The sequence below is a fragment of the Diplotaxodon limnothrissa genome, linkage group LG22, assembly GCF_057381915.1.
Source record: "Diplotaxodon limnothrissa isolate DT_005_m linkage group LG22, D_limnothrissa_male_GT1.1, whole genome shotgun sequence".
Lineage (NCBI taxonomy): Eukaryota > Metazoa > Chordata > Actinopteri > Cichliformes > Cichlidae > Diplotaxodon > Diplotaxodon limnothrissa.
In genome coordinates this window covers 26,378,121-26,392,792 of record NC_140616.1, presented here as the reverse complement: position 1 = coordinate 26,392,792, position 14,672 = coordinate 26,378,121, and the positions used below count along the sequence as shown (strand labels likewise).

The 14,672-nt window shown below is 44.0% G+C and overlaps 1 protein-coding gene across 2 annotated transcripts; it reads left to right on the top strand.

Annotated features, from left to right (window-relative positions):
• Positions 1 to 466: 466 nt before the first annotated feature.
• Positions 467 to 14,410, top strand: gon4la (gon-4 like a). Of its 2 annotated transcripts, XM_085345860.1 has the most exons (26): positions 467 to 655; positions 1,020 to 1,215; positions 1,291 to 1,505; positions 1,836 to 1,910; positions 1,998 to 2,048; positions 2,142 to 2,195; positions 4,340 to 4,435; positions 4,518 to 4,610; positions 5,214 to 5,375; positions 5,471 to 5,681; positions 5,755 to 5,856; positions 6,246 to 6,286; positions 6,489 to 6,604; positions 6,912 to 7,092; positions 7,187 to 7,273; positions 7,349 to 7,526; positions 7,605 to 7,755; positions 7,860 to 8,007; positions 9,621 to 9,737; positions 10,589 to 11,221; positions 11,306 to 11,383; positions 11,466 to 11,651; positions 11,729 to 11,872; positions 12,059 to 12,270; positions 13,390 to 13,492; positions 13,581 to 14,410. In XM_085345860.1, the coding sequence occupies exons 2-26, from the start codon at positions 1,038 to 1,040 to the stop codon at positions 13,683 to 13,685; spliced, it is 3,717 nt and encodes a 1,238-aa protein (XP_085201986.1). In that variant the 5' UTR covers positions 467 to 655; positions 1,020 to 1,037; the 3' UTR covers positions 13,686 to 14,410. The 2 variants fall into 2 exon arrangements, with proteins under 2 accessions (XP_085201986.1, XP_085201985.1); XM_085345859.1 differs by lacking the exon at positions 467 to 655 and having other exon boundaries at positions 938 to 1,215.
• Positions 14,411 to 14,672: the final 262 nt, after the last annotated feature.

The window sequence follows — 14,672 nt, the reverse complement described above, 5'->3', positions numbered from 1 at the left end:
GTAAAAGTTTCTTACCGAACTATATACCCACTCGCACCCGAGTGAGTTAATCACCTCTGGAATTTCCCACAGAAGAGCGCTAACCTCACCCCTCACACCCACTACCTTTTCAAAGCTCCTCTGCTAATCACCTGGCAGAGAGCAGCAAACTGCCAGGTGACACTTGTTACATTCATAAGAACAAGAATAATTTAAGGAGAAGGGAATTATTTCAAAGAGACTCGGGGAGCATAGTTTTTTGCTGATATTTTTACATTTTTGAAAGAGACAGGAATTTTAATAAGAAAATAACGGTGGTACTGTAGGTTTTGATAAAAATTACAATCTAGTACGTGGCGCTAATGCACCTAGAATTTGTTTGCCAACCGCCATGAAACTGAAGAAGAAGAAGGAAAATTACGCCGCTCCATACGTCATAGTGAGGGCGCCGGAAATGTAGTTTTTGGAGGCAGACTCGTCTGACGTTGTGGCGGTAAGTTAGTCTGTGCTGCACCAGACCATGCCCGTTATCGTGTGGGTACCGAGAACGGACAAGAAGGCCTGCTGCCCCGTGCACTCTTGAGCTGGATCACCCTCGCGGCCCACGGACCTCTGGGGCTAACGTTAGCAGCTAGCCGGCGGGAGGCGGGACGAAGAGCCGAAGCGGCTAAAACAGGTAAACGCAGGTGAATTCAGGTAGTTTACCACGGTGGCTACTGGTTCCTTGTCTGCCCATTCCTCTGCTGGTTCAGGTCCCATGTCTCTCGGTCTTTAACAGCATGTTCACACCGACAGGAGCTGCGAACAGAAGCAGCTAACCTTTTAGATTTGCTAAAGGAGGTCCACCCTGCTTGCCTGCACCAGGGTTTCCTTCTGAGGCTCAGTTCAAAAAGAACTGTTATTAATCTTCTGATCTTGTTTGCTGTGATTGGTCAACTCTTGGAAGCCTGCTGAGGGGCGGGAGTTACAGCTTGGGTGTCCCTTCAATACTTTTTATTCTCATCTGTATAAGTTGTTTGAGTCTGATGTCACTGTTTCAGAGGTCATGTTTCTGCACGATGAACTCGGGCCGAAAGTGTCTTAAACTCAGCCTGTCCGGCCCAGCTCCTGCCGTCACTGCTACTACACTGCTGCAGTTCGCCTCCCATGATGCTTTGCTACAGGAGAAGGAGGAGGAGCAGCGTTACCAGCTGGCGGAGGAAGACACCACTGACTCCAGACTCGTCATCACCATGGGTAATGCACACACATGCACATACGCTGGTGGCTTTGTGAGGACCCGTGTCTCTGATGGACCGATCTCTCCATCAGAGGACAGCCAGGAGGAGATGAAGGCTGCCAAGAAGAAGGCCGCCAGAAGGAGGAAGAGGAAACTGGCTGAGGAGGAGGAGCCAAGGGATGGGGCCTCAGAGAGTGAGGAGGAGGCAGGAGTGGAGGTGGAGATTGACAGACAGCTGGATCAGTCACTGGAGACAAAGTCCAAACAGCACAACCTGACCACAGTGAACGTGAAAAACATCATCCACGTGAGTGCCTCCACCCACATGCCTGGAGAGGGTGTGATCACGATTTTTGATTGAATTCAGGTTTTTAAGCCTACTGTCTTTGAAGCAGTTTAATTTGAAGTATTTGTCCATGAAGTGTCATGTGACTTACCCTTTAATGACTTGGAGTAGGATGCCTGTTAGATGGTAACGGCTTATTAAAGAATACTGTCAGTCTTTGACAGTCTTTAGTACATTCAGTTCTCTGAGGTTACTCTGAGCTCTTTTAAAGATATGAAGTGTAACAAACTCAAAGGCTTTCAACAAGAATATGGGAAACTTACAGTTTAAACGTTGGCCTTTGACCCACAGGAAGTGATCACCAATGAGCATGTGGTGGCCATGATGAAAGCTGCCATTAATGAGACTGAGGCTGTCCCTCCATTTGTGAGTCTATCATCCAATCAAAATCAATCATTCACTGCCATCACGTGAGTCCTGACCCTGCTTACAGACTTTCTTTCTTTTCTGCAGGAGCCCAAAATGACTCGATCTAAGCTGAAGGAGGTGGTGGAGAAAGGCGTAGTGAGTCCACTTACAGCAGCCCACACACACACACACACACACACACACACACACACACACACAGAGCACTCTGAACTTTTTGTTTTCTGTCAGGTGATTCCAACCTGGACCATCTCGCCCATCAAGAAAACCAGTGACATCGTCAAGGTAAAGGTCAAAGGTCAAACCTGAAATCCTGACTGCAATCTTTATAAAGTCTTCAGTTAAGTGTAACTTTTTAAAATCATCTGAAAAACATTTGAATCCCTGCATTTTTTCGAAATGTTTTAAAATGACGTAAAAGCTTTTAATGGCATTTTGTCAGCATTTGACTTGAATTCAATTTTTAACACCGTAAAGTGTTTTTTAATCATTTTAAAATTTTCATTGGCATTTTTCATTTATTTAATTTGGAGAAATAGCCATCAAATTAATTCAATTACACATTAATTCAGTTCTTAAATGTTAAACAATTCAGATTTAAAATTCTTATTTTATTTTAGTTACATCTCTAGATATTAAAAACATTTGAAACTAACATAAAATTTAAAAAATGAGTTTGTAATTTTTTCTTTTTTTTAAGTAGATTATGTAATTGTTTTAATTTTTAATGTTAGTATTTTTAAAAATATATATTTTTAACTGTGTTCTTGACGATTTGTAAAAATATACAAACTGCTTTTATACCTTTCTTCATTTTCTCTTGATGAGCCTCATGAGGTAGTCATCTGAAATGGTTTTCCAACAGTCTTGAAGGAGTTCCCAGAGATATTGAGCACTTATTGGCCGTTTTGCCTTCACTCTGTGATCTATCTTGTCCCAAACTATCTCGATTGGGCTTAAGTCGGGTGACTGCGGAGGTCAGGCCATGGCGCAGCAGTCCATCACTCTCCATCTTGGTCAAATAGCCCCAACACAGCCTGGAGGTGTGTTTGGTGTCATTGTCCTGTTGAAAAATAAATGGTAGTCCAACTAAACATAAACTGGATCGGGTGGCATGTCGCTGCAGGATGCCGTGGTAGCCATGTGTGCCTTCAATTTTGAATAAATCTCCAACAGTGTCACCAGCAAAGCACCCCCACCTCACACACATCACTCCTCTTCCTCCATGTTTTACGATTGGAACAATGCATGTAGAGACCATTCGTTCACCTTTTCTGTGTCGGATGAGAAAGACACGGCGGGTGGAACCAAAGATCTCAAATTTAGACTCATCAGACCAAAGCACAGATTTCCACTGGTCTGATGTCCATTCCTTGTATTTCTTGGCCCAAACAAATCTCTTCTGCTTGTTGCTTTTTCTTAGTAGTAGTTTCTTAGCAGCTATTTGACCATAAAGGCCTGATTCACGTAGTCTCCTCTGACCAGTTGATGTACAGATGTGTCTGCTACTGGAACTCTATGTGGCATTTATCCTGGACTCTAATCTGAGGTGCTGTTAACTTGCGATTTCTAAGGCTGGTGACTCGGATGAATTTATCCTCAGCAGCGGTCGTTGTGTGTGCCAGTTTCATCGTAGGGTTTCGTGGTTTTTGCCACTGCACTTGGGGACACATTCAAAATGTTAGCAATTTTCCAGAGTGACTGACCTTCAACTCTTAAAGTAATGATGGACTGTCGTTTCTCTTTACTTAGCTGATCGGTTCTTGCCCTTATATGAATTCTAATAGTTGTCAAATAGTTATGTCCGCTGAGTACCAACCTGACTTGTGCACAATAACACAGTTGGGGACCATCGGTTGTAAGAAGACAATAAATGTCACAAATGAACCCTGAAAAGGCTCACCTGTGGTGAAAACTATTTCAGGTGACTACTCGTGAAGCTCATTGAGAGAATGCCAAGGGTTTGCAGCGCTGTCAACAAAGTTTGTGTCTAACTTTCTGGAATCTAAACTATAAGGCATATTTAGAGTTATTTATTTTGTTTTGCTACATTTCTATATATCCTGCTTTATATATTTGATATCTTCAGTTTGCAGTTATAATGTAGAAAGTAGTTCAAATAAGCAAAACCATTAAATGACAAGGTGTGTCCAAACTTTTAACTGGTAGTGTATATCTGACCTGACTTTTAGTCAGAGTATGAACAGTTTTAAAGCAGGTTAGCAATTTAAAAATAATTAAAAGTAAAAAGAGGCATTTTTAAAGTCCTTTTTTCTCCAACTCTAGTGTTTTTGTAGTAGTCATAAAATGTGATTCTTATTTCTCTGCTGAACGCTGAGACTAACGCTGTAGGATGTGTGTGACCTCCTTTGTTTTCTGTGTGGAATTACAGTGTCAATGAAGTTTCAGCTACATGTGTCTGTCTTCAGGCTCCGCAGTTTGTCGACATCCCTCTGGCTGAGGAAGACTCCTCTGATGACGAGTACCATCCCGAGGAGGAGGAGGAGGACGAGACGGCTGAAGACGTGAGGCTCCAAGCGTCTGCAGCGTGCTGTGATGTTGATGATGACTGGCTACTGATTTTTCATTGGTTGTGTGTCTGTGTAGACGTTCCAGGAGAGTGACATGGAGAGCACAGCTTCGTCTCCTCGAGGGACTCGGCTGCCCCGAGCTGAGGAGGACAGCTCCAGCCCATGGCAGGTCCTCAGAGTGTGATCATCGCTGTCAGTCTGCTGATCAGTCAGAGCTTTAGAAGTGAAAATGTGTGAAACAATCAGTGTTGTCTGGTCCCTCAAACGTCAGATTGTTAGAAATGAACAAATTCAAAAACTTTATTGATGACCAAATGGCAAAACTACTGATCAAATTATTTCTGTTGATCTAATGGTAAAACATGGAGATTTGAGTGAAAACAGGAATATTCCGCAGTTTTAAACACACCGGTTTATGAAACCTGAGTATAAAACATTGTTTTTATTTGCTGATTTCCCTAAAAGCTCTGAGTTTACTTTTTTCTGAACCTGTGAATGGGACACTGTCTACCTCAGGGGTCTCAAACTCCAGTCCTTGAGAGCTTCTGTCCTGCAAATGTTAGATGCATTCTTGGTCCAACACACCTGAATCAAATTAAGGGCTTTGCCAAACTTGATGGCATGCTGAAGAAGTAGCTCAACCATTTGATTCAACTGTGTTGGAGTAGGGATGCATCTAAAAGCTGCAGCACAGTAGCTCTCGAGGACTGGAGCTGGAGAGCCCTGGCCTACCTAAACTTTAAAGCCTGCTTCCTGTCTTCCATCCTATCAGAAGTCGCGGAGTCGGTCCAGACTTGTGAGGGCAAGGTCTGTTTCCATGGGGCCGCCCCCTCCCCCCAAAGCTCCACTTCCTAAACCTGTGACTGACAGGACCTTCCTGGAGAAGCTTCATGCTGTGGAGGAGGAGCTGGCTGTTTGTATGGAGCCCTATCAGGTAACCATGGAGACAATCTGGTCATGTGATGCATCAATATACGATAACGATATAGATCAAAGCGACAGATCATTATGGATCATCTGTGTCGTCAGCCTCTGTCTGAGTCGGAGGATGAGGCCGGTCTCATGGCGTCTCGGACTCGGTCCAAACGTCCTCTCAGGGATGTCCCGCTGGGCCGGCTGGAGGCAGAACTCCAAGCTCCTGACATCACACCTGATATGTACGACTCTAGCTCCACCCACGAGGACAGGGAGTGGACCGATTGGCTGAGAGGGCTGATGAGCTCAGACATGGACAATGAAGGTGAGGGTTCATAACAGAGCAGGGATTAGAGTTCTGACTGGACTCAAACTGATCAAGAATCTTTTTCTGACAGAGGAGTGTGATGACGAGGATGATCCAGAGTACAACTTCCTGGCTGACATTGACGAGCCCGATGTAGAGGATTACCGTGATGACAAGGCTGTCCGCATCACCAGTAAGTACACAAACACACATGTGTTCAGATTTTCCCTGCATTTACAAAGGAGCTGCTCAGTCATCTGTTTAAACTCAGTGCACACGTTCGGGAGGGTGCCTCAGGTGATCAGCCGTAATATCTGAGAAATCAGTAATCAGTGGGCGGCTAACAATCAAAGGTCCATGGATTTTAAATTTTTTTTATTGTATTTTTTTTTCCTCTCCTCTCCTCCGGTCTACCCTCACACACACACACACACACACACACACACACACACACACACACACACACTCTGATGGATGCATCAAGGGTGCATCCATAACATGGCCAATATTAAATGTATCATAAGCGAGCAATAAATGTGATTAATACCTGCTGAAGATGATAATTTGTGTTTATGTCCTCAGAAAAGGAGGTGAACGAGCTGATGGAGGAGCTCTTTGAGACGGTATAAAACACCTTCAGGTTACCTGTCTCTTCACCTGTCTCCTCAGTGTCTCTTCACCTGTCTCCTCAGTGTCTCTTCACCTGTCTCCTCAGTGTCTCTTCACCTGTCTCTTCACCTGTCTCCTCAGTGTCTCTTCACCTGTCTCTTCACCTGTCTCCTCAGTGTCTCCTCACCTGTCTCCTCACCTTTCTGTGTGTCTCAGCTGAAAGAGGACCTGGCTGGACAGGAAGTGGATGATGAAGGCCATGAGGAAGAGGAAGAGCCACAGGAGGAAGCACAAACATTTCAGATCCACACACCTGAGGAGCAGCAGGACAGGTGCGTAACTAACACACGCACACAGTCGGGTATTCATATATTGTGGGGACATCTAATTGACATGCTTTCACTAGCAACGAACCCTGACCATCAAAAATGAATGCCTAAACCTAACCTAACCATAACACAGTTGTAACCGTGACATTCCCTAAAAGGCCTTCAAACTTGTGGGTACTGGGATTTTGGTCCGCATGAGGGCTGTTGGTCCCCACAAGTATAGTAAACTTCCAATTTTTTGGTCCCCACAAAGACATGAATACATGCTCACACACACAGATACATCACTGTCTGTGTGTTTTCACATCAGAGAGTGTCCTGATGATGAGGCTGAGGATGGACCAATCGCAGAGCTGCGCACGGTGAAGCAGCAGCTGGCATTGATAAGAAGGAAACAGCTGACTGGAGTGCCACATGACACGCACACAGAGCTGATCGTGTACAAGTTGAACGCTGAGCAGAGGAAATGCCTGCAGCAGCAGCTCCAACAGGTAAACTCTACTCTTTCAGCATGGCGGCTGAGAGCTCTTACCATGCTTTTACCATGATAACAGCAACTGAACTCACCTGTCGTCTTTCTTTCAGCATGTCCAGCTACTTACTCAGGTTTACCTGCTGACCTCACTTGTGCCCAGACTGCACAGCGAAGCGGAGACCTGCCGGCAGTTCCTGGTAACTCACCTGGATGTGTTGTGATGTACTTCCTGTTGTTAATGCACCCATTGAAGCTCACTTCCTGTCTTTCAGTGTGAGGTAGACCTGCTGGCGCAGCGGGCCGAGCTGATTGGTTTGTTGGCTCTTCCTGGTTTCTGTAGTGTCTTCAGAGCATCCAACCTGCAGGTGGCGCTGCAGCTGCTGGATGAGCTGCGTCAGGCTCCCATCAGCTACCGGCCACAGCTTCGCCCCCGTGATGCCCGGGGACGGAGTGAGTACAGGTGGGGGGGGGGCTTCCTGATTGATTGACTTGAAACTTTGATTGAAACTTGTTTTTACATGCTAACAGTGCGCTGCTTCCCCGTCATGCCGGCTGAGCTTGCCTGGCTCTTTGCCACACGGCCCGTCTTCATGTACCCGGAGCTGCTGCCTTGTGCTAGCCTAGATCCCGCGCTGTACTGCCCCCGGAGGACAGCAGCCTTCACTCCGGCTGAGGACTGGTGAGCACACACTCACTGTAACACAAAGAGGCCTGAGAAAAACCTTCACCATGCCCTTAGTGTGTGTGTGTGTGTGTGTGTGTGTGTGTGTGTGTGTGTTTCAGTCTGTTGGTGCTCGGCCTCAGGAATATGGAAGGGTCATGTGACCCACCCAAACTGGTGTCCCAGTTCCTGCTGAGGAAATCTCTGGTTCAGGTTCGACGAAGGATCCTGCAGTGCTGCCGGCCAGGTTTTCCTGACAACGTTGTCAAGGTAACGCAGACATACATACACATACATGGTGCGTCCCAATTCATGGGTTGCATCCTTCCAAGCACCTGGCCTTTTGAAAGCGAAAATTATGTATGTTTTTTAATTAGATTTTTTTGGTTTGTGAAGTATCTGAGGCTAAGACCACAGGACTGTAAATACAATATTGTTGGGCTTAATTTCTGTACCCAACAGTAATTTTAACATTAACTAGTTAGCTAATGTTGTTAATGAGACTAGTGTCATTTCAGTTTGGTCATGTAAATATAACATGGCCAATATTAAATGTATTGCATTTAATTAAAAATGTACAGCAGTGAACTTTAACTCTGTTTCAAATAAGAGAGACAAATATTGTTCTTTTAATATATTGGCAATACCAAATTTGTCTGAAAGCTTATTTATATGGGTAAAAAGACAATTTACGAGTTGTGATAACTATGTGTTTGTTAGATAAAATGAAGAGTAGATTGATTTATCGATTTGTCAATTTTGTGAAAAATTTATTTTGATTTTGAGAAAATCATCCCATAACTGTTTTAAGTCATATTGAATAGATATCAGAGCCTTAAACAGACTGACCTGGCAAAAATGATTAAAAAAACATAACATCCTTATAAATTATAGCACTATACATCAACTTATCCCAAAATACATAAAGCATATAAACATCTACAGCAATATAATTCAACAAACAGCAGTACTACTAATCCAAAACACTCCATGTTTCATATTACTGAAAGAAACACAGACTTTTATTTTCAGGTGCATTCTGCTGCTGATATTTGCGTACTTTAAGTTTCTGAATATAGAACTTTTTACTGCCTTTCATAGTTTTTACTTGAGCGCCCTGAGTATTTTCTTCCACACTGAAAACACTTTGATAGATTTAATGATGACTTTATCTAATAAGAGTGATTTAGGACAGATAATTAGTTATTTTAAGCTTCTTTTTTTTTTTAAGTAGTCCCTCTCATAGAGAGAACAGTCTGTCTGTTCTCTTCATCTCTCAGCTGGTGCTGGCCCTTCCTCACACACTGCTGAATTTGTCCTGTATCATCAAGGGTGGAAAGCCTCGGTCTCAATCAGCTGTCCCTCAGAGATGATCGCAGATGATCTGAACACTTGCAGTTCTCAAACATGGAAATCAAATGTGTGCAAAGCTACAGGATTAAAACACAAATTTAACATAGCAGCTCATTTAAAAAAAACACAGACACCACCAAACGGAGCCAGCAAAATAACCAAACTAACATTAACAGTGCTGTGAATCCTGCTAGTACTGTGATATTCAGGTTTGAATATCACAATTTCTGTAAAATTAAAGTCAATTTTTGAACAATATGCCTTTTAGAGTAAAGGCTTTAAAAGCAAGTGGAACCTCACTAGTACTAACATCACTAATGTCACATAACTTTGCCGACATGTAGCTAAAAGTAATGTTTTCATGTTCTTCAGTATTAGAACATTTGTGTCGCTGCATAAATGAGTACTTATTTAAAAAGTTTATTCTTCGACCGCTCCACTTGAGCTGTCCATTATTTTTTCGAAAAATGATCTGCTTTATCACACCTCTGTACATAAAAACACACAGTCCATCTGTCTGTCTTCTGCAGACCTTCAGGTACCAGCGGCGGGTTCTCCCAATGCCAGTGGCATGTCGTCCCGTGAATTTAGCAGACTGGCGACCTCCTGTGGAGAGAGAGGAGAGCGTCATGCCTCTGTGGCTGCTGGTAGGAAGGCTGCTTGTGTTTCCTTTGTTCCTCTCTGCATTTTTCCTGCCCGTCTTCTCTTCATGGAAAACTAGTTCCAGAATAAGCACTGATGACATGGTGTCAAACAGTTGACCGAGGAGACCCAGGTGACACTGGAGAGATGAAGCAGGTGCCCAGGGGAGGTCTGGGAGTCTCTGCTTAGACTGCTGCTCCATGGAATGGATTATAAGAGAAGAGGGAAATAGCAAACGTAGTTAACTGGTCAGTAATCAGCCTTGTGGTCCTCCCACTGTCTCCTCGGTGTTATCGTGCAGCTCAGGAACCAGTTCCCCATCAGCTGCAGGTTTTCCCGCTGTTGCAGTGTCTCCCTCTGTGTAATCTGAGAAGCACTAGTTCTGATAGGTATGAGGTTCACTTAGAGGTCATAAAAACGAACGGTATTTTAGATTCTGAAGAAAGGATGTGATGAGGATTAGCTGATGCTGCTGACACAGACCGTTTGTGATGGAAACAAAACCAACTGTGACCTTTGAACTTTTAGCAAACCAAACAGAGAAGTTCCACACTTTATTTCACACTAGATCCTCCTGCAAAAATAGAATATTTTCTTTGAACTACCAAAAAATCTGTTTTGTAATTGGAGCGTTTCTGTGACTTATTGCAGCAACTTTTCCTTTTCTAATGTGGAATCTTGACACACTTTGTTGAAACTGCAATTGTGTTTGTTGGGATGCCTCAGCGATTAAGAATGTGCTTAGGCTGATTTTACAGTGAATCAGAAGAGAACACTGCTTTCATGTGTGTAGTTTGAAGTCTGAGTATGTATGTGTGTATGTGCATATATAAAACCATCTCTTTTCTGTCTTCAGCGCTCTCTCCCCGTCATCTACCCAATCATTAGGCACTATAATAGCTCCGCCTCAAACATCCCAACCCCCTCCAGCTCCTACAGCGTCCCCCCTGGGACCCGATACCCACCCCGCCTCCCTCAGAACCTGGACTTCAGACGGATCGGCTTTGTATTGCTGAATCAAAACCACAACCCCCCTCATCCCCCTGACTCTGCCCCCTCCGCTCCCACTCCTCCTCGAGTCCTCCTTCACCGCCTGCTCCTGACCAGGACCGATTCCCCCACTGACATTTGCACTGCCACTGTGTCCATGGCAACCAGAGATCAAATTAGACGATACAGTCAGAAACTTGCAGCCCTGAGGAGGGGGAGGGAACACAAATCCTTTACACCTCCTTCCTGCGATGACCCCACCTCCCATCAGGTGACAGGGGATGATGTCATCAGAACTGATGAAGAGGAGGAGGAAGAGGGCGACATCATCCTGGTTCTGTCTGAATCTTCACCCAGTGCTGCAGGAAGTGTTGCTGTCAGTGACGATGTGCAGGAGGTGGGGTCAGAGAGTAAACAGGACGGAATCTTGACACCACCTAGAGGAGCAGAAGAAGACAGTGGTGATCCTGATGAAGATGGAGACAGAAAAACTCAGCAGGTGAAACCTTTAGTGGCCAAAGTCAGCTCTCAGTCAATCAACCAATTAATATCTGCAGATATCTGACTTCCTGTTTGGTTTCAGCCACAGTCAGAAGAAAGTGATGAAGATGATCAGAGAGAGTCAGAAGACGTGCTGTTCGCTCATGATTATCTCTACAGGGTGAGGCTTTAATTCTGGAATTGAATTGTATTTAGCAAGATTGTGTAACCGCAGTTGTTTGTATTTCCTGTTACCTGGTCAGGTTTATGAGGCGGTGCAGATGTATCCGGGCTTGTGGGAGGAACTGATGTGTGTGTTGGACGAGTTCTCAACTGCTGCAGTTGATGTCCTGTATGACAGAATAAGCAGCGTTCTGCGGCCGTGGCCTCAGCTGCTCAGAGACTTTGCCGCCTTCCTGAACCGCAGACAAGCTCGCCGCTGTGGCCTGGTGGGTGACATCACTGTGACCTCGCAGAGGTGTGCTGTGACTTAGGTGCAACTCATCAGCTCTCTTCATCTCCGCAGCTTCTGGAGCAGCAGCTATTTGAACGCAGTCGAGTGTTTCTATGGAAACTGAGATGGAGCCTGGGAGAAAGCTCCTCACTCTACCAACAGGTGGTGTCAGTACTGCAAGGAAGCTCTGCCCCTTTACCTGAGGACATAAACAAGGTAAGGTAGATGACATTTGACCCCTCAGCTGATCTGACCTGAGGAAATCTGTCAATTAAATCTGTCTTCTACTGATAAAATAATTAAACACTGATTATTTTCCTCCGGAATGATGGGTTTATCAAGTTATTGATAAAAAATGGAACAGAGAGAGACCGAAGTCTGATCCTCTCTTTGTTTTGTCAGCTCTCTTCTTTGCTCTGCCATCATCCTGACCTGCAGCAGGAACTCCGCCAGTTCTACCAAGAGTTCCACACCACAAACTCTGCTGCCCAGAGTTCCCCTGACGGGAACCAAGGCACCGACAGAGAGGAACAGGATGAGGGGCAGCGGCAAGCGGTTTGTGCCAAAAACATCACTTTGACAGCCACTGGGGAGAAAGTCGTCATGTGGACACGGTCAGAGAAAACACTAAAGAAACATTATAACGATGAAACATCATTTCAAGGTTCTGAAACTACTAGAGACAAAAAACTCCAGTGTCCTGAAAAAGTGTTGGCAGGCATTATTCAGATGTTGTAGAAAATATCAGAAAGTCATCAATAAGTGTTGCACCAGCCACAATCACACATTCAAAATCTGTGTTGCATAAAACATTACACACCCTGCAAATGTTCACGTGCTCTGGAAACGTGTTCTAAGATAAGATAAGATAAGATAACCTTTATTAGTCCCACACGTGGGAAATTTGTTTTGTCACAGCAGGAAGTGGACAGTGCAAAAGTTATGACGCAAAAATTAGAATACAATAAGAATAAATACAGTACACAGCTGTACAGAATAGAATAAAATAATATACTATATACAGTAGAATAAAATAGAATAAAAATATACAATAAGATAAAAATAGAATACGAATGCTATATACAACTGAGTAAAAATACAACGATGCCAGAAAAGATTATTGCACTTAGTGTTATTGCACATGTGTGGATGTGTGTGTTTGTTCAGTTAAAGTCTTTGTTGTGGAGTCTGACAGCAGTGGGGAGGAAAGACCTGCGAAATCTCTCCGTCCCACACCGTGGGTGCCGCAGTCTCCCACTGAAGGAGCTGCTCAGTGCTGTCACAGTCTGCTGCATGGGGTGGGAGACGTTGTCCAACAGGGATGACAGCTTAGCTGCCATTCTCCTGTCACTCACCACCTCCACTGGGTCCAGAGGGCATCCTAGAACAGAGCTGGCCCTTCGGATCACCCTGTTCAGTCTCTTTAATATTCATTAAATGCTCCATAAAAAATCCTTAAGGAATAAAAATGAGACGGAACATCTGTAAACCCAAAAAATAAAACTTCTGTAGCATACATCTTCTAGTAGCAAAGACATTTGTATTGTATAAAACTGTAAATGTTGTAGAAATGTTTCATTTGAAATGTTCTACAAACATAAACGCTGATCTTGAAACATTATGAAAATAAAATGAATTTAAGCATCGAAGCTTTCAGAGCCAGATGTTTTAAGATGATTCTAAAAGTAGCATAAGAAAAGAGGAAAAACTAACTCTGATTGTTCCTGTTCCAGCGAGGTGGACCGAGCTATCCTGACTGCCTGTCAGGAGAGGGGAGCCACCTGGAAAACGTTTAGACAGGTGTCTACCCACCTGGGAAACAAGACTGCCCAACAGGTGAGATGAGGCAACGCCTCAGCATGCAAGTGTAGAGCTCTGAGCTCTGTGTTTTTCTTCTAAGTATTAAATCCGATGTTTTCTACAGGTACGCCTTCGGTTCCTCGACCTGATGAAGCTTTTCCACTCTGCAAAGTCCACTTCCTGTTCCTTTGAGGCACAGCCAATGAGCAGGCAAGATGCTCCAGACTGAGTCCTTGACCAGTTAGAGACCTGCAAATAGACTACAGAGTCCAAAATGATGCGAATCCACCGCTGTCCGACTTTGAGAATCCAGAGGAGTTTATTTAGATGAAAGAATGGAGTCTTGCAGGAGGCGCTCTGCTCACCTCTGCCAGACTGTTTAGAGAACGTGTCTAGAATGTGTTGAGACGAGAGGATCAAAGAGTTCCATTCTAGATCAGAGATGATGAATGATTCAGGATACATGTGAACCTCCTTGGCCGGCCTTTGGTTCTGGACTTTAGGTTTAGAGACTTAGCTGTGGATTTAAAATCTAGAACCAGTTAAAAGTTCTACAGCCTCAGGATAACACCCCCCTTCTACAATCTGGGTGATGATGGATTCTTCAGACCTTTTTTCTCTGGAGCAGATTTGAGGCTGATCAAAGAGTTCATTTACAGGACTGTAGCTTACTGTGAAAGAGTTCAGAGACACTTGCTGTTTATACTTCAACTCCGATTTGTTGACCAATCAGAGCAGAGCTTTATTTAAAAAATATTTATCATTAATTTATCTCCTCTAGAGAGGGAGGGGCCTCTGTGGTCACATAATACAAAGAAGGAAAGTAGAAACCAGCTCCTGTTGGCTTAAACTGGGTCATGTGACCTTGGTGAGGGGCCTGTCTTCTGGTTTCCCATTATGCTCTGCGTTGAGGACACCTCATCACTCCCATGATTCCATGCTCTCATGTTGGTGAAGGAGACATTGTGTGAAGGTTTTGTACAAATGTTTATTCACATTGAATGAAAATAACTCATTAAAATTTTTTTACTCCTTAAAAGTGTTTGTAAACAAAGTGTTTGTTTGTGAAGGCTAAAGAAAGAAATCTTTAAGCTTTAGGGAGGAAAGAGAGTACTGATATAATGAATTGCCCCCTCTATTGGAGAAATGAAAAGAGCTCTGGGTAGCACCAGGATAGTGCTCCAGGGAACGATGAGGTATGTTATATTATATTGAA